At 35.2% G+C, this 19,818-nt stretch overlaps 1 protein-coding gene across 1 annotated transcript in view; it reads left to right on the top strand.

The window, feature by feature from the left end:
* LOC114358487 (Down syndrome cell adhesion molecule-like protein Dscam2) overlaps positions 1–17,059 on the top strand; it is a 71,471-nt gene extending 54,412 nt beyond the window's left edge. Inside the window, exons 29-31 of the mRNA XM_028312464.1 lie at positions 272–385; positions 13,248–13,325; positions 17,013–17,059. Coding sequence (XP_028168265.1) covers positions 272–385; positions 13,248–13,325; positions 17,013–17,041 — 221 coding nt within the window. The 3' untranslated portion in view covers positions 17,042–17,059. The remainder of the gene's footprint in view (positions 1–271; positions 386–13,247; positions 13,326–17,012) is intronic.
* The last annotated feature ends 2,759 nt before the right edge of the window (positions 17,060–19,818 follow it).

Below are 19,818 nucleotides of genomic sequence, written 5' to 3'. Positions count from 1 at the left end.
AACAATTTTATAATACTTACATATTTTACAAAAAATTAAAATTATTTAAAAACTTTTGAAAATTACTTTTTTTGTTTACTATTCTATTAAAGATTAGACCTGCCCTGTCTGGGAATTAGATTTCATCAAAACATAATTATATCGAATTCAAATTGTAACTGAGACAGTATTGGTTTTCGCTTTAGAACTTTCCTTTGAAACTAAAATTCTCAAGTTCCTATCTTTTCTGTAATAATTAGTATTTTTCTTTTCGTCTTTTTTTTTTGTTTAGAAATGTTCGAGATAAGTCCTTACGCGGAGTTCGCGCTCGGCTTCCGAACATTCGACCACGTGGAGAACCAAGACCTGCCCAGTCGACTGCCCAGCAGGCCGAGGTTTGATACAGGTAAGTCATTATCGTCATTATGATCATCATCATTAGTGCACCATCATCAGGTTCCACAGCGAGGCGAGGTAAATGAAGGGATTCTATTGGTTTTTTTACGACACAGTTAAGAGTTGCATCTCAAACTAATTTGAAAAAAATATTAAATAAATCTCTGGCCGTAACAGCGTAATACATTTGAAAATTTCAACGGGTTCATCCAGTGTCGAAGTAGCTCAGAATATGGAAGAGCAGTTGCCCGGCAAGCGAAGGGTCGTGGTTTCAATTCCCGCCTTAGTCAGTTCGATCTTTACAACGCATCGCTCGCTAAGCATCCTCGCACATCTCTAGTGGAAACGCAGCCTTAGACGCCTCTTCTCGACTTGAATAATGTTTAATTTCAATACGCAAACATATCCGCGACAACAAAACAAATGAAAAAAAATTAAAAATATCCAATCCAATCAGGCTGTAGCTATACGAGTATAGGCAAGTTTTGATCAGTTCCCAAATTAATTAAGAAATAATAGACCCATGTTAAAATTGCTTCATATTCCCAATCCACAAATGTCGACATACACGTCACACAATGTTACAACAATGTTCACCACCGCATAGCATTCCACAGTCTTTGCCAATCATTTCATTTTATTACCCGGAAGTAGTCATAAATTTAATTTATTTGCTCGATTCCCGCTACATTCTATTTATAGATTCCCCAATAACATTATGTTACAACTTCAAACATGACTACTGATTGCTCTTAGCAAATAAAATAACGAATAAATTATTAAAGTGACGTCCATGGGGATTCGAATTTCTCGTTGCCAAGTCAACAATCCATGGAATCAACAACCTGTAAAATATTGAATCACTTTACGTAATTTTATCTCATTTTTATTTTTATTTGTTTACAACATTCTTCCTCTTTTTTATGTCATTTGGGTTAAATTTTCTTTATGTGACCTTAAGATTATAAAAACCTGTAAAACACTGAAAAAAACATACCAATTAAAAATAAATACATCGTTTTCCCAATTCGCAGTTAAACGGGGAGTATTAATACTACTTCTCGCCATAAATCTTCGTGTGACATTATAAGGTACAATATAAAGCCGCAATGTGACACATTCGGGACAAAACCTGTTTTACCCATAATCTAATATTGTCTCCCATTTTTCTGTAATTTTCACTTAGTTACACCATTTTCCTTATTCGCAGTTAAACGGGGAGTATTACCTAATTCTCCCCATAAGTCAACGTGCCACATAGGGTACATTATAAAGCCGCAATGTGATGATAATTTTAAACATCCCACAGTACGGTACGCCAAGTATTTCACTTTATTGCCACGGGAGCGGTCGTAAATTAAATTTATTTGCTACATTATATTTTAGATTCCCCAATATTGCTCGTTGTTTATGCGTCGAACGTAATTGCTTATCTGGCACATTTTATCTGAAACTTCCTCTTTGATGATTTATGTACAAGATAAGGGAATGTTGAAGTTAATTTTAATATTGTACTGTTATGAAAACGTACACGAAAAAAGTTGTATCTATAAGTATACTCGTACATGTAGGATGTATTTATTAGTTTTTTTATTTTAATTGTGCGTTAGATAATAATCTAACGCATAATATTATTATTATGCGTTATTTTTTTAATAAGATGTAATAACATCTTATTAAAAAAATACCGGCTCCGACTCCAAAAATTTGAGTCATGGTTGTTTGTCCTAATATAAAAATGTAAGGTGTCGACAAAATTTAAGGATTGCCTTCGATTTCCCCAGGATCCCATCATCAGATTCTGACTTGGTGACAATCGAACGATAAAGGAATTTAGAAGTACCTACCTAATCAGTTAATAAACATACCTATTTAAACCAGTTAAAAGAAGCTACCATACTATTTCGATTTCCGCCTAAATAATTAACTTAACTTCTAGTTAATTTAGCTACTATGTCAGAAATTAACCTACTTAACTATCAGAAATTGGGGCTCAATTTCAAGAAGTAATTTAGATTACGTAACTAAGGTTATTTACTTCAAAATAAATTAATAGGAATCACTTAGTTACTGAGTAATCCAATATCTCTGAGTACTTACAATAAAATATTAATTTTCTTCTATTGATATTTGAGCTTACAACTTTGGTATAGATGGAACAAATAAGGTATCAGGTTTACAAAAAATAAAGGACTAAAAGCTGCTGAACATGGTTTGGTTGAAACGAATTTGTTTTTTTAACGTACACGTTAGGGCAACGGGTCGTGTGAACACAAATATCACACACGTCAGATCCGAATCCGTCAAAATATAGATAACAAAAAACTATTAGAGAAATCGGATGAAGAATACCGGTTATAGTACGTAAACTACCATACGAATAGTGCTAATACTCCAGACCGTATGTACCTTTAGTTGCGGATCTTATCTCTCTATCTAAACGCCTCTGTGTAGCTAGTGGTAAGACCTCCAGCTTCAGACCCAGAGGTCTCGGCTACTACTCCCAGTGGGGGAAGAGTTTTCTGTTTGGTTAGCCGTTTGGTGTAGTGGTTCGAAACGGATTACTATTCCGGTGGTAGCGGGTTTGATTCCCGCACAGTACAAACATTTGTGTGCATGAACATATTTGTTTGTATTGCACTGCGTGTTTTTTATGTATAATAAGTATGTATTTACAAAAAAAAAGTATTTAAGTATGTTTATATCCGTTGTCTAAGTACCCATAGTACAAGCTTTGCTTAGTTTGGGACTAGAAGCGCAGTGTAAAATGCCCAAAGATATTTATTAGTTCCTCCGTGGTTGAGGATTCCGGATGAAGCTCGCTTCCACCTCCGGCCTGATCATCATTTACCATCAGGTGAGATACAGGCCAAGAGCTTCCTCGTTGTGGTTAAAAAATATTATTTATTATTTTTCTTAGTCCACCTTGTGAGTTTCTATCATCTTACCTAAGTCTGTCGCCATATAATAACAATGTCAGTGAGATGGCAGGTCAAGCGTTTCCCCGTCAGATGTCCCATTTGACAATAGACCAGATTTTCCACTGATCAGATTCCAACTAGCTACTACGTAAGAATTTAAAATTGATAACAACAAAGAATATCCTTACCATGCTATTGTAAGTATTGTAACCCAAACTCAAAGAATTGATCCCTTAAACATTTTCCTTTAAAAACGGCACAAAGAAACCATTAGAAAATAGGTTTTTATTTTTCATTCTTTGACTCGTGGATCTAATCTTTCAGTATTCAGAAGGCATTCAATCAATCATGCTCAGTCATTGCCTTTTGATAACGAATTCGGTTTCGGTAAAATATTGCATTGATGTTTATTTTAGTTATTTTAGATCTCATAAATTTTTTGCCAATACTTTTTTTGGATGATTTGAAAATTCACTATTTAGAGTAGATGAACCTCAAAGGGTTATACTTATAGCGTGGTGACTACTTGGTCTTATATTGTCAAATCCTGAAAAATTATCAAAAATTCCGTTGGTTTTCACGTGTTGCTTATTGGGCACACTTTTTTTTAAATATGCACGTTTACACTACCTACCCCTAATAACCACAAATCACAAAGAAATAAAAGCTTTGCAATCTAATGTCGATTACTATAACGCTAAACTATAATAAAGCTGAAATAAATAATTGAAAATACCTACCTTTTTAACACATAAGAAAATAAAGAATATTTCATACTGGACTCTACAATATTAAAAAGTACAGTTGACCAAGTTTTTATTCAGTTTCTAAGTTTATTTCATGGACTTCGGTTTTACGTTATCTGGATAGTAAACGAAGGGAGTTAGTTAGGCGACGATTGAAAAGATATCCAAAATACATTGTCACTGCTGTGTTGGCCTATAAAGAGAAAGATATACTGGATGTGCCAAAAGTATCCTTCCTTTCAAAACATTAGCTCGAAAGTGAGTTTAGATTGTTTAAGTACAAACAATTTTTCAGTCAACGACTGGGGCTCGGATTTGTTTTTTTTTTTTCATCAATATAATTACTGTAATAAACAAATGTCTTGCTTTGACGTAAATATCTAAATAATTTTGGGTCATGCATTTCCATTTTCTTTGCATCAGTGGCTGATTCAGCAGCGCGCCACCGCTCGGTTTCTTCAAATTATTGGAAGACGTGCAGTCTTTATACTGATCAATTCACTGCTGGTCCCAAGACAGTTTGAGACGAGATTGAATGAGAACCTCCTCGTTTTTGAAGTCTGTTAATAAGATGGCTCTGTTAGTGGACGAGTTGTAAAGTATTTTAGATCCTGGACGTAGGAATTGCAGTAGTTGAAACAAAGGAGTTTTTTAGTCGGAGAAAGTTGTAAATACTGACGACTCAACTTTTTCCAAATACCATATTATACGCGCTAGCAAGAACTAGGATGGATCTCCTGGGGTCGACTTACCCGACACCATAAGATTATAGGTCCCTCTCACCCAAGCACTTGATTCATAATAATATCTTAATGGATAGGATTTTTTGCGGATGAGAGGGAATAAAGGCAAGGGGAAGCACAAGAGATCCCAATGGGTAGACGTGCACTACGCCAACTGCACTCATGCGCGGCCCCTAAACAAGATACGATGAGATTTGCCATAGTTAGTTCGTTTTTTTTTATTGTTTTTGTTATCAGAGTTTGCAAATGAATCTGTCAAAGCAAGCTGTGAATATTGTAGGCTATTTATATGCTATATTCTGTTTTAATATTTATACTTGCTTAGATCACAAACTGAGAGAAGGGAAACTAAACAATTTTCATTACGTGAACAGTGTGGTTGCGGTCGACTTGCCCCTAATAGTACACTATAGCATAAACTTTAAATGTTTGTTGCAATATCTCCCCTATTACAACTAAATAAAATGCCACTATACTAATCCAGTGCTGACTATCTGACACTAAAAACAAGAAAACAGCTGACGTTCGTCTAGCTGACGATTTTCCACCGAAACTTTCATTGTTCACTTCCATTGTCTCTAAATTCGTGGCTGACTCAGCGGCAAGCGTTTCCTTTGAATTATTGGTAGATAGGTACAGTTCTGTTGGTCCCGACTAGTGTTGCCTATATCGATAGTGAGTATAGGGACTGAGTTTCTTGCGCTGCTTCTTCTTAGCACTGGCCCGAAGCATTGGTAGGGTAGTGGTATTGGTAGGACGTGTAAAAATGCTCTTCGGGAGCTCATAATAAATGTTGTCCCGAAGTAAGCTATATTTGGGACGTGTATAAGTGCCCTGGAAAGGGCATGTACTAAATAAACCATTTCATTTCAACTTGCAAAAAATAATAATAAAAATCTAAATCGTTAGATTTTTTATTAATTAATCAAGATTACAATGGGGTCCAAAGTAACAGATTTATCGCTAGCAAGTTTTAATACAATTCTATTAATTTTCATGATTGATGCGATCGGTAGTACCTAAGTACTGGATTCTAGACAAAATATTAAAATTGAACATTTATCGTAAAGTTAAATATTATGTATGTATCGATATTGGCACTAATGTAAGTATTAACTGATAATCTATGATTAAATATCGAATCTTCTTCTTTTCGTGTCGACAACAAACCTACATACACAGTGTCAGTCCAAAACTCCGCCACAAGAGTGGCGTTGTCAGCAGCACTCATCAAATCCTCCTGAGTGCAGTTAAATACCGAATAAAATCAATTCAATCGATAAATCGATTATTCTACATCACTAGCTCGGACTGCTGCGCTCTAGTTAATTGAAATCTGCACGTAAATGCATTTTGATTCTATTTCGTTCCGTAACTTACTTATTTAAAACCTCTATTTAATTGTAATTGAGATTTGATGAACTTTCTTCGTAATTATTTGTAGTTCGCATACCAGCTGTTGTAGATTGAATTCCTACAGTTAGCAAAATTAAATGTTAATGCGATTAAATACAATACTAACAATTAATAAGTAGATACTCGTACTTGCACCATCTTACTTTGACTTTAACAAACGTTAAAACTCTGTATCCATACAAAATACACCGGTTATCGTTATAGTCACGGTTAGGCCCAGAACCCACGGTGAAACGCAATTGCAACGAAACTGCAACTTCTAGTTACTTTTGAGTTGCATCTAAGTTTCTGCCATAGATTCCGTTGAGAGACCACACATGACGCGACCATTTCAAACCGGTTTCAAACTGGTTGCAATTGCGTTTCACCGTGTGTTCTGGGCCTTAAAGTTTGGTGGTGCAACTCAGCCTTATATTCTTTTAAAAAATCTGAACAATACCAAAATATAGATTCTCGCATTTTTCAGCATTTCTACAGTGTTAATCAAAAACTCGTAACTGAATTAAGGGAGATAAAAAAGTCTGTAACTGCTGCCAATAAAGATAAAGATAAAGATATTTATTTACATAAACATGTGTGAAAACATATTACAAAGCAACATGATTTGGTCTTACAGTTATAACAGGTGATAGGTACAACATGTTTTACCAAGAAAGAGGGGGAATTCTCCCATTTCCCACTTTTGTCAGCCCCCTATTATGTCTATTAGTCGTTCCTAAGGACCTCTCAATTTTTCCCTGAAGCCAAAATGAACTGAATAAGCGTAAAAGTGTAAATACACTTATTCGTTTTCCCTAAATTCAAGGATACAAGGAATCCTTGGGACAGCGATTTCAAATCTGCACTTATTCGATTACCTACATTAGGTATAAAGCATCTTGAGGCAGACATCAAATTAAAATTGATTTTTCATAATTATTTGGATGCGATAGTTCATATCACATGCCCTTTTTAGGCCTTAACGCTAATAATAATATCTTTCAATCCATGATCTGAGGTATTCACCTAAGATTTTTTTCTTTCGATTCTTTTTGGTTTCGAATCGTCTGCTATTCCTAACTGCTTTTTAAAAAATAACATTTTATGTCAACATTATTAAATATGTTATCTACCAATGTAGTATGCAAGTTTTTCTGCTGTTAAATATATTCAAGTAAAATGAATTTTTCTTTTCAACCGAACGAACGAAAATGAATTTTTCTTTTCGCTCGAAACGACTTTTTGAAATATTTCTACGTTTTATTCGTTCCTCTCAGAGACTCCTCTAAATTGGTAACCTGGGAATATTAATTTCATTAAAAGAGTACCGGCGAAGTCGTCCAATTCCAAGAATAAGGAAACTGTTGAGCTGACTTTGTAAAAATAAATTAAAAAGTTTGCCAAATCTTTCCGAGAGCCGCCACGTTGGAATTGAAATAATATCATTAATTTCCGACCTTTTTAATCTCGTAGCTTATGCAATTTGAAGATTCCTATTAGGTAAGTAGTATTATACAATAGTGACTGAGTTTCTTGCGCTGCTTCTTCTCAGCACTGGCCTATTTATTGTTCCGAAGCAGTGGTAGGGTTAATATTGGGACGTGTAAAAGTGCTTTTTAAAAGCCTATTTGCAAAAATAAATGAGTTTTATGAGTTGTTTTTATGGTTACGAGAATTCAGATGTTCTTTAATTCCTGATAAAAGGATTGTAAGTAAGTAATATAAGTATAAAACTATGTAGATAAAACAAAGGCTAGTTTCACCATCTTAGTAGGTATTGTTTCAGCCTTAGGTTTTCCTTGAAAATACTGTTTTTAAGCTTACAAAAATATTGTCTACGAGCTACTGACACAGGCAGATTGTTCATAGTTCATTCAAGTTAATGTAGGTAAATATTTTTTCGCGCATAGTTTTTTTTTACTAGCTTTTGCCCGCGGCTTTAACCGCGTGAAATTTAGTTTGTCACAGGTCGTCTTAAATTATAGCCTATATGTTATTCTGGGTTATAAACAATAATACTGTAAAGTTTCATCAAATCCGTTAAGTAGTTTTTGCGTGAAAGAGTAACAAACATGTTGACATCCAAGCAAACTTTCGCATATAATATTAGTAGGATATAGTAGAATTTTAGATGTTATGTTTGTTTTTAATGTCTATTTTCACCGGAAAATTATGTTCATAATCACAACAATAAAAGACGATCCACGCCAATATTCATTCGTAAGATATAAAGCCTCCACATTAATATGTATCCAACAAAGCGTTCGGCAGTCAAAGATGAAAGCCGAAAGGTTTCGGCCGAACATCAATCTGCTGTATCTCGGTTGAAATTAATGGTTCGGCCTTTATTGTTACATTAAGGGAGCTCACAGACGAGTGACAGTATATTGGCGCAACAACTGCTTGCTACTTAAGATGGCGACAATCGCCGATGGTCGCTGACAGTTGCCGATGCATTGCGACTCTCGGAGACGGGCAGTCACTAACGTTATACGTCAGGGGTGGCCCACTTGATTAGACATAAGACCTACTGTTTACTAACGAAACCCTGGGTGATCTACCACTTATATACTTCTTGAAATCTTAAATGAAACAGCATAGTTTAGTACACAATCATGTAGTATTTTTTGCCTAATAGTCGCGATCGATCGGTTGGCCACCCCTGTTAAACGTATAGTCATAGTTTCAAAATGACAGCGAAAGACGCCAGTCGGAGACTGTCGGCTACAGTCGTTTACAATCGCTGACTGTCGCCTACTACTATCGCAAGCAGTCACCGATATAATGTCGCTCGACAGCGAAAAGCGCCAGTCGGAGACTTTCGCCGACAGTCGTCTACAATCGCTGACTGTCGCCTACCACTATCGCAAGCAGTCACCGATATAAGATCGCTCGTCTGTGAGCTCTCTAAGATTGTATACCCACTGGACAGTGGGAGTCTTCGTCTTCCCGCAGACTACAGATTTTAAGTCGGCCGATACTTTGGTCGGCTTCTAATTTGTTTGAGGAATCGGTCGATACCTAATCGGTGTAATGAGCGAACTTTCATTTTTTTATGCATAACAAGGCATGTATTTGACCACAATCGCACCTGATGTTAAGTGGGATGCAGTCTAGGATGGTACGTATCTGCCCTGCAAGTGCCTATTCACTCTCGCCTTGAAAAGGCCCGGATTATAGATTAATAGCCCGACAAAGTCTGTTTTGTGCGAGGAGTCTGAGGTCTAGGACGTGACCTTGATACGGCTCAGATTAGAGGATTGTAGGTTTCTATACAAATAATGAAAAATTAGGGTCTCTACTCTTTTTTTACTTTCGCCTCATGACTAATTCGGACCGCGGTATTAATCGAGTAGGAAAAAAAATTCGTGTTCATAACTTGAGAGGAATAACTCGAAAAAGAGAATTGCGATACGATCGCGAAATCGAAACGAACGTCGAATGTCACATTGTCTAGGTAGGTGGACTAATAGGTAAAATTAGACCGTGCTCGAAGATAAATTCACGATAATCTAGTAGGTAGGTACATTATAAATCGCAAAGTAGGGGAGCGAGGGGCTTGTTGTAACAGGGGTAAGTAGTAACAGGCTCTTTTCACTAGGATCTTAAACGCAATTGACGTATGTCTTTGAATCGATTTAACCTATAAACCGCACCGTATCATGTTGCCATAGCTAGTGTCCCGCCGGCCGGCGCAGTGAGCGGAAATGTGCACGTGCTTAATTTTTGCCAGGTAATATAAAATTGTACTGTCGTAAAATTTCGGTTTGCGTTATTATTACTGACTAATTTCAAATGTTCTATATCTTATTTCCATTCAAATTTATCTATCTTTGATAATGTGTAACAGTTTTTATGATTGCTAAATTGTTTAAATAGATATCTTGATAAATGTTAAAAATCATACCATGGGGTTAGTTGTAACAAAATGCGGGGGCTTGTTGTAACATGTTAAAATTAATAATTACGAAGCATACCTTAGATATAAATAATTTAATCACTGTGATTTAAAAGTGCAAATATAATTATAAGTAGTGTTTAACTAAATAAGACTGCTAATTACTAACCCCCTTACTAATAAAAAGTTACACAGTTGTTGAATACTTATTTAAAATGACATTTCCATACTAAACGTCACTTTAAAACACTGATCAACGAGCGTGTAATTTTTATTAGTAAGGGGATTGATTTTTAGGTGTTGCTTACTAAAAAAGTGTATTTACGTTGATTTTTGATAAGAATTATATAACTTACTTTTAAAAGATGTGAATTTTATTAAAAAACAAGCAAAGAATAAATGATTAAAGGTATTATAGTCGTTTTTTTTGGCGTTACTACTTGCCCTGGTAGATGTTACAACTTGCCCCAAACACGAGGTAAGTTGTAACACCGCACTTCTTCTAGAAAATAATTGATTGTAAAATAATGACCAATATTTATGGTATTATTTTTACTTGATTTGGTACAGGAAGAGTTACAGCTTCCATCCATCTTTATTTAGTAGACATTTAATCAATAGATCTCAAGATATATTAGTTTTAATGAAAACTGTTACAACAAGCCCCTCGCTCCCCTACTTTGCATAGCATTTGTTATTCAAGTTTTAAAACTCATGCACGTTATTTGCACTAGTGCAGGTTTTTAGCTAATCAAAAGTACATAGAGCTAAAAATTTTACTGCTGAATTTAAGCTTTTGCAAACATTTCGTTAAAGCACCTAAAACGTATTTGGATTCAGGTAAAGTCAGTCCATTTCGTTGGATCGAGTTGTAGGAGATTCATGACACTTATAATTCGAATTACGGAATAATCTTCTTTAGATGTTTTGTTTGGGTCCAAATAAGCATTTTTTTCTTTATTAATGTTTATGTAGTAGTAGTATAGTAATATCCCTCGTCTCCTCGTACATATTTCTCGAATTAGGTTACTAATTTTAGTCAATTTTATTTTTGTCAAAAAAATAAAGGCTAAGCTGAATTACGAAAAAAAATCTTATTACTGGAACCATGTAGATAGTAGTTTAACGTGTACACCGGCAGAAGAATATAAAATATTCTATAAGACTCTCTGTTCTTTATCTCTCTCATATCAATATAACTGAGAGAGACGGAATATTTCTAACTCTGCACTGGCGTTCGATCAATTAACTGCACTTTACTGTTCCCAGTTGGTAATTCAGTGTTAAACCCTCTAAGACTCATGTCGCTTCTTTGTGTTCTTCATCTCTTTCTTGACCAATATAAGTGAGAGAGACGGAATATCGGTTTACACAGCGTCTCTAGCGTGGCCCTCGATCAATTAACTGCACCAACTGTCGGACCCAAACTGGGCCAAGTTGACTAATGACGTCCGTCCAGTTAAAGTTACTTCGTTGATAAATTAGTGTTGTAGAACTATCGGAAGTTTGATTAGGGACATCGATAGTATAACATGAATGTTAGTGGTAGTAGTGATAAATATATTAGTGGAATCATGCACCACTAGTTTTTTGTCTATCACAGGAAAACATCGCCCGCGTCCACTTTTCTTCCTTTTTCGGGACAAAACTATTTCTCTACACCAAACATCATAATCGGTTCAGTGGTTAAAAGACAGAGTTACTTTCACATTTATAATATTAGTAGGGATAGATTGAATAAAATGAAATGTAAAACAGTATAGAACATAAAGAGACAAAGTAATAGAAAGATTTTTCAGAGGAGCTTCAAATTCATAGTATTCTTTTCTTTATTAGTAGGCCCTTTTCATGGCATTTATACACGTCCTAATTAAATATAACTTGCCCTAAGAAACTCGGACTGATCTACTCGTAGAATATGTTTCTTAATTTCGCCCCTATTCACAAACATTACTATGAATTCTCACAGTGCGCGTGGACGCACAGGGTGACACACGAACCAATCACAGAGCTCTATTCAACGCTGTGCGTTCGATTTGCTGCTTCAATTAAGCAAGCGTCATTTGTGAATTCGGCGTTTGTCTTCACAGTTTTAATTTCTAAATCGTTTCGCTTCGGCTATTTTTCCGGGAAGAAGCTATTACAAAAAAGGCGAAGCGTTGTTTATACTTTGGTAAGAGGAGCCGCACTCTTTTCTCTCTATACTCTAGACCATAGAGATATAGAGAGATGCCAACTAATGCGCTGAGTTCGAAACTCGTGTCGCATTAGAAATTCACACACACAAAGAAATCAAAATATGTGCTCATTATCCACTGCGGTGTCAGTACTCAACGTTCGAATAATCTTTAGTACTACACAAGCAATGTAAACTGTTTAGGTACATTATGAAATCGCTGCTGTCAACATTGATTTCACGAGCAATGTGTTCTGTTTTTGGGCACATTGCTGCGACACCGGCCCCGCCCACTTGTCACATCTCCCTTTAGTTTCTGTGATCTGTGCTCTAGATTCTAGACTACGAAGGCGTTACAATTAACTAGCTGGTATCGATTACCTACCCTCAGTTTTGGACAGTGACGTAACTAGGTCGCGACGGACTAATCACCTGAGAGAAAAGGAGCCAAGATGATCGGCACTTTAGGTCTTTTCTCAATAAAGTAACAAAACTAGAGCAAACTCTAATAATTGGACTGAATTCTTCGAGAATCTAGGTATAGTTTCTAATTTTTAAAAAACCCGGAATCATATTACCTATTTTTTCAATCAAATAAAAGTTTTTTGGAATCGGCTCATGCATTGTCGGAGTTCTGAAAAAGCAAATATTCAATTGAATTCAGAATCTTCCTTTTTGGATTATTTTTAGGCTTCTAAAGCGTTCGGTTACATTTTATACTGGCCTCAGGGCTGGCCTTTCACCGGTTTCTAGTAAAGTTTCAGATAGTTTATCAGATAACGCTATGTCACAATAATTATAGGTTGCTAATTAAATGTGACTTAATCCTGATCCCTATCTCTATACTGCGAAATTAATTGTTGAAGTTTATCTGACAGATAAGTCGTGAAACAAGCAAACAATTTAAAACGACAACAATCAAAGACCGCTACACACCTCAAGATAAATTATTTACGTTCAAGGTTAATAAAATAACTCGTATTTTGTCAACAGAAACAAGCTTCCAGAACCGGTCGGAGTCGGACGACAGTGACAGCACGTCAAAAGCCACAGTGACAGCCGCGCCAAGACGTAAGTGACATTTTAGAGATACGACATGATATTTGGGCAACTTAACGTAGAAAGGGTGCAATTCATAAAATGTATAAATTGAGTCAAATACATTTGTTTTATGCCCGTTTTCACCACCAATCCCTAATTTTTAAGTGATTAGGGGTCACTTAAAAATTGTATTTAAGTGTTACCATTTTGATGGAATGGAATTTTGTTCTCATAGGGGTCACTTAAAAATTAGGGATTGATGGTCAAAACGGGCATTAGTAATTTATTAGTAGTTATCTATAGTATATCTTTGTTTTTATTTGATTTCTTATTATCTTTATTTACGACTGAATTCAAATTTTAACTTAGTTCTCTTGGAATATAAATGACGAGAAATTGTACTAGGCTTAAAATGTTATCTGAAATACCGAAGTTTTTATACTCAGGAATGTAAATGTAATGAAAAGAAGGCACAGTTTTCTACGAAAAGTCCTCGAATTGTTTTTACAAAAACAAAGTCTAAATAATGTAAAAATAGATACAAAGAATCTTCAAAGCAGTTCTTCGAAAAACGAAATAAATTGATCCTGATTGAAGCATGATAAACAAAAATACATACAGTCTAACATTTTTTGAAGTCTGTTAAAAACTTCCGACAAAATACGCGACGCTCCATCAGTAGTTTTTTAGTTGGTTCCTAGCATTTTTCGAATCGGAACAAAGAAGTTCGTCACCGCGCTTGCGAAGCGTTTTCGCAAACGCAAAACGAGAACCGATTCACTATTATCCCTGAATAGACAGTACAAGCGATCGCACTGATTTCGTTTACAAAATACTCTGTTTTGATATAACGATTAATACCTTTTGTCTCTGATAACGTACTGCTGAGGTTGACAAAATAATCTCATAATATTCGGAATTAATGAGAATGCTTATAAATCGTAATAATAACGATAAAAGAAATGAATAACATTAATAAGAAACGGGATTAAGCGTCTTTTATCTTGTCCGGTGCCGCTAATATATTTGTGAATATTTATTTATCTATATTTAGAAAAGCGAAAGGTCACTGACTGACTGACTGATTGACTGACTCACTCACTCATCACAAAATCTCGGAAACCACAAGTGCTATGTCGCAAATTTTGCACGGGGGTTCCTTTTAACGTAGGATTATACAGTCAATATTTATGTGTTATTTTAATTTGATAAATAAACAAATTAAATCAGTTGGGGCATTTTTCGTAAGCCAAGTACAATGCACGAATCTTTGATTTGTCCACTGCTGGACAAAGGCCTGCCCCAAGTATTTCCACAATGACCGGTCCTGCGCGGCCTGCATCCAGGCGCTTCTCACGACCTTAGTCCTTCACTAAATCGTAGGGTACATACAGGGTGTTGATTTCAATCCTCGCCATATTTATTTAATTAGGTGATCTATCATGACTTAAATAAACGCAATATCCACAAAAAAGTTTTGCAAACGAAAGTGGAATTTTCCGTGCGAAATCAACTGTACTCGCTCGCTTATCATGTCGGATAACCTACTGAAGGAATCCACGTAAAGTAGGTAGTGTAAATAGGAATTTTTCTTGGACTAACTAAAGTTAAACTTCAATTTTATTTTTTTTCGAAGTAAATTTTTTTACTGATTCATGATCAGAATAAGCTACTTAATCAACTCCCTAAATATGGCGAGTATTGTAATCAATACCCTGTATAGTTAATCTATTTAACTTTTGCAATCGAAATATATGGAAACACGTAAAGGATTTTTTGTAATTTATTAACGTTCTTGGGAATATAACCAAGTCAGTCGATTTAACCGATTCATTGAGAATCACAGTTGAACTAAAACTTAAATTACTCGGTTGAAGTTTTAGTAGAAATATGACTCTGTAGGATGTTCTACGATCTAGTTAAAATTTCAAATGGCGCGTCTTTAAAGTTTAACTTTACTTATCTAAATATATAAAAGGAGAAACTGACTGACTGACTGACAGATCAACGCACAGCCTAAACGGCTAAACGTAGGCACTAGAAATTTGGAAGGGACGTAGCTTAGGTACCGTAGAGGTGCACTAAGAAAGGAATTCCCGAAATTCCCACGGGAACGGGAATTAGCGGGAAAAACGGGATTCACGCGTACGAAGTCGCGGGCGGCCGCTGGTTAGACTATAAATATCAAAGTATATCAGAGTACACGTAAATATTATTTTAGTAAAATTTTAACTAATTTTCGGTACAGTTACAGTCTAGTCTCATTTAATTATTTCAAACCTAAAAATTAAACGAAGACAATATAGCAGTCAATTGACAATATTGACATACTTTTTAATACATATCTGTCTAAACTAGAATCTCCTATAGATAGATTTTTCATAAAACGATGATGTCACTTTTTCACCAAAGCCGTTGAGTTACTATTTTGGTGTTGATTTCAAGGGTACCTACTAATATCATCATTGAAAAACTAGGTAATTGTCAACCCGTACGAAGACGTATGTAACTAAGATAAAAAAATGTCGCGTTGAGAACTTGAGACCCGTGTTTCTCTATTTTTAACCGACTTAAAAAAAGGAGGAGGTTATATGTTCGGCTGTATGTATGTTTTTTTTATTAAGTAACTAGCTTTCCGCCCGCGGCTTCGCCCGCGTGGAATTTTGTCTGTCACAGAAAAACTTTATCGCGCGCGTCCCTGTTTCAAAAACCGGGATAAAAACTATCCTATGTTCTTTCCCGGGACTCAAACTATCTCTATGCCAAATTTCATTAAAATCGGTTGCGAGGTTTAAGCGGGAAAGCGTAACAGACAGACAGACAGACAGACAGACAGACAGACAGACAGAGTTACTTTCGCATTTATAATATTAGTTGGGATTGTGTTTCCAATCGGTTAATCTGAAAATCATTTATGAAAGCCTGTCGCCCATGTTCAACAATGCACGTCCTGTGGTTTTCAGTTATAATTGTTTCTTTTTGCCCTGAAATTTTTGGACTAAGGAGTCAACTAACCCTACCCAATTGTATACTTAACAAAGAAAACACACCAGTATCTGCAAAATAAGTATTTTAAAGATTCAGGCAGCTATTTATTACACCACAGCATTGGTTCGGCGGCTTGATTTAGGAGCGGCGCGTGCGTCGATGCACAATGCTTGCTACGTGACGATACGATTGCTGGATGTTGTTGGAACTATTCAAATGTTTGGGGTTTCGTCAAATCTAGACTTTTTGCATACTATCCCCCTTACTAATAAAACTTACACGCTCGTTGAACAGTGTTTTAAAGTGACGTATAGTATGGAAATGTCATTTTTAAACAGTGTTCAACAACTGTGTAACTTTTTATTTGTAAGGGGATATGTTGATAATGCAGATTAGGCTTAGTTTTTGTATGGAGTTTGTCAATTTTTTGTGAGTTTGTTAAAGTAAGATGGTGCAACCCAGCCCAATTATACAAAATTATAGTGGTTACGTAGATTTACTTGGTTTATTTTTCTTTTTAATTTTAGGTACGTATTATTTTTACTAAGGTTTATGTTATTATCTTTTGTGTTATAAGGTTTTTACATTATAAATAATTAAAAACAACCTAAATCTACCTATTAATTGTGACTTAATGTCAATTGTCAATCAATCTATGGTAGTATTCGGAAAATAGTTGTTTAAAATTAAATTAATTAATGAAAATAATAATAAATTATATTGTTACAGGACACTGTCGAACGCCGCACCACAGATAACAAGAAAATTCAAATTATATTATTATAACTAAATAATACAGAATATAAATTCTTTTGTAATATTTATTAACTATTAAGTTACAGTATGCATATCAGTAAATGGAAATATGTATCATTTTCTCTCAAACGAATATAAGCTCTATTATTGTGAATGTATTGTCTGTTTTAGATTGTATCCCTCTTAATTAAAAGACTGAAGTTTCAACATTTTAGGATGTAAGTTAATGCCAAAGAACTTTCAGGACTTATACAGGGTGGAAACGATAAGAGAGCTTTACTAAATGTATGGAAGCTGGAAAAATTGAATTTTAGGATACAGTTTGATAGAGCTCGTGAAGCACTTTCAGGATCAGTAACCAGTTTTTCGATATCTTGTTTAGTTCAAAAATAATCGAATCACTTCTCGTTTCCACCCTGTATACTGTATACGGTCGCCGGCACATCAAAGTTACACATTTGACCCTTAATGTCATGTTATTAGAATTCAAAATCGTGTAAAGAAATTATTAGTCATTCCGTGGTGGTCAGTACTGCATGGTCTGCGTTGGAATTGCAAAATCGACCTTATTGCCACAGCATAAGGTAATTTGTTCATGTTGATGTGCCGGTCGTCCGTATATGTGAACGATATATATATTGTATATGCATGTATACTGCCAAATATTACAAATATAGTCTTGATTGAATATTTCTGGAGTGATAAAGGATGATTCACACGATAGTACCTAAGATTTTTGGGTTTTTTGTATAACAGAATCTACCTATAATTATTTTTACACTTTTATAAGATTTCTGCTATCCGTATTGTAGTTTAAACCTTTTAACAGTCAAAACATTATAATTTTTTTATTGTTTTTGGACTTGACGAAAAGCTTAAGGTTCAAAATATGGTGGGATGTATAATGCCCACTGCCTTATAAAGCATTATGGTATGAATCAAAATTATTATTTTATAAGAGAAGCCAAAGAAACTAAAAACGTTTTATGAAAATATATTTTCTGTTTTAAAATTATTCATTTTCGTAATTATTATTTAAATACTTTGCATCGTGCCGTGTGAATGATCCTTTATTGGAGCATGCAGGATTCTGGCATGTAATAACAACAAATTAGATTTCTTTGTTATAGAATCTTCTAGAGTTATGTGAAAGGTAATAAATGTTTGAAGTATGCATCATCTGTTTTAGTCTCCTTTTCCTTGAAAATGATTCGGAAAAGATTTTTTAGAAAAGATTAGACAAGATTGTCGATCGATAAGTACGGTGTTAAAAAGCATTACCATTGTAATAATACATATAAAAGCTTGTAAATCCATTACTTAGTATTAAATTATTTGTACTTAGCTGACAGAACATAAAATTAAAAAAAATCGGTTGGCAGTTTTCACAAATGGAGTAAAATACAAATGTTATTAGATTAATACATTTTAAACAATGGATACAATCATATCAGCCGGTTCGTTTATCGGCAGTAAATAAATAATTTAAAAACCACAACATAAGGTAAATATGATGAATGATGATGATGATGATGATGATGAGATGAGTGATTAACGACAGTTGATCGTAAGTGAATAATCGTCTGTTCGAGTCCCAGTCGATTTTGTCATGTGGAATATTATGTAACATAATAAAATAGGATATTCTGTTTCAGCTTCAAGATCTCTTAGAGAGAGATGGTACAGCGTAAACAAATCGGGTCTGGATTGTAGCACACAGTGTAGAAAGAGGGAGTATCCTCATTAACTAGACTAGCCTAGACTTTTACCGTCATAGGCGTAGGACAGGTTACTTTGATATGCCAGAGGTCGCGGGTTGAAACCCCACTAAAAATATTTAAAAAACTTTCAAACACACTGTCAGATCTCACAATAAAATAAAGCTACTGAGTTGAATCTCCCTACTTTGAGGTTGTAGTCCGGCTCCGGGCGCATAGTGCCCTCTTTGATATTCCTTTAGTAATCGAGTCCTATGGTTCAAAATATTTTCACAAACCTACTGATATGTCTTACTCTGTGGTTGTAGTCCGGGCGCATATGTGCCCTATCTTGCTGTGCTAAACAAACGGCGAGGATTTATGTTGCGGCCTGGAACTTGGAGACTGCAATATTTGTACATGAATTTAGCTGGGACTAAACAAGCTCATGCCGTGGCTTTGTCTGAACTGATTTTGTAACATATATCCTAAATGTTAGGTGGCGTATCTACAGGGTTACTAAGTTTTTTGATACTATTTTATTTTTTACACCTTAAACTCACTCAAGTAATACTAAGAATGAAACCCAATCAGCGAAGGTTGAATAATCCCAGGAGATCTTTATCGGTCTTAGATCCCTCAGAGAATTCGATCAAAAGAAAAAAGGAGCAATTCCATAATTCTTTTACTACTTTAGTGGACCGTGGCACACATTTTTTTTTATGGAGAATATGATCCGTATTCACAAACGATGCTTGCTTAAGTGAATCAGCAAATCTAACGCACAGCGTTGAATCCAACTCTGTGATTGGTTCCTGTTTCACCCTGTGCGTCCACGCGCACTGTGAGACTTCATAGTAATGTTTGTGAATACGGGGGTATCTCTCATATCCGATGTAATACGTATGTATCGCAAATTCCTAGCTGCAAATAAATTTATTTTTGCGCATTTTAAACTGCAAAACAAAACGAAAGTTGCTGGCAAGTTTTCTACCTTAAAAATAAACAAGATTTCGAGTATATTTGTTTGCTTCCTAACTTTTAGGGTATTCGGAATTTACCTAAAGGATACAGGGTTTATT

The sequence above is a fragment of the Ostrinia furnacalis genome, unplaced genomic scaffold (assembly GCF_004193835.3).
Source record: "Ostrinia furnacalis isolate ACB-3 unplaced genomic scaffold, ASM419383v2 OfSCF3961, whole genome shotgun sequence".
NCBI classification, from domain to species: Eukaryota; Metazoa; Arthropoda; class Insecta; order Lepidoptera; family Crambidae; genus Ostrinia; species Ostrinia furnacalis.
Note: the sequence above shows the minus strand (reverse complement) of the source record. Positions and strands in the feature narration are given on the sequence as shown.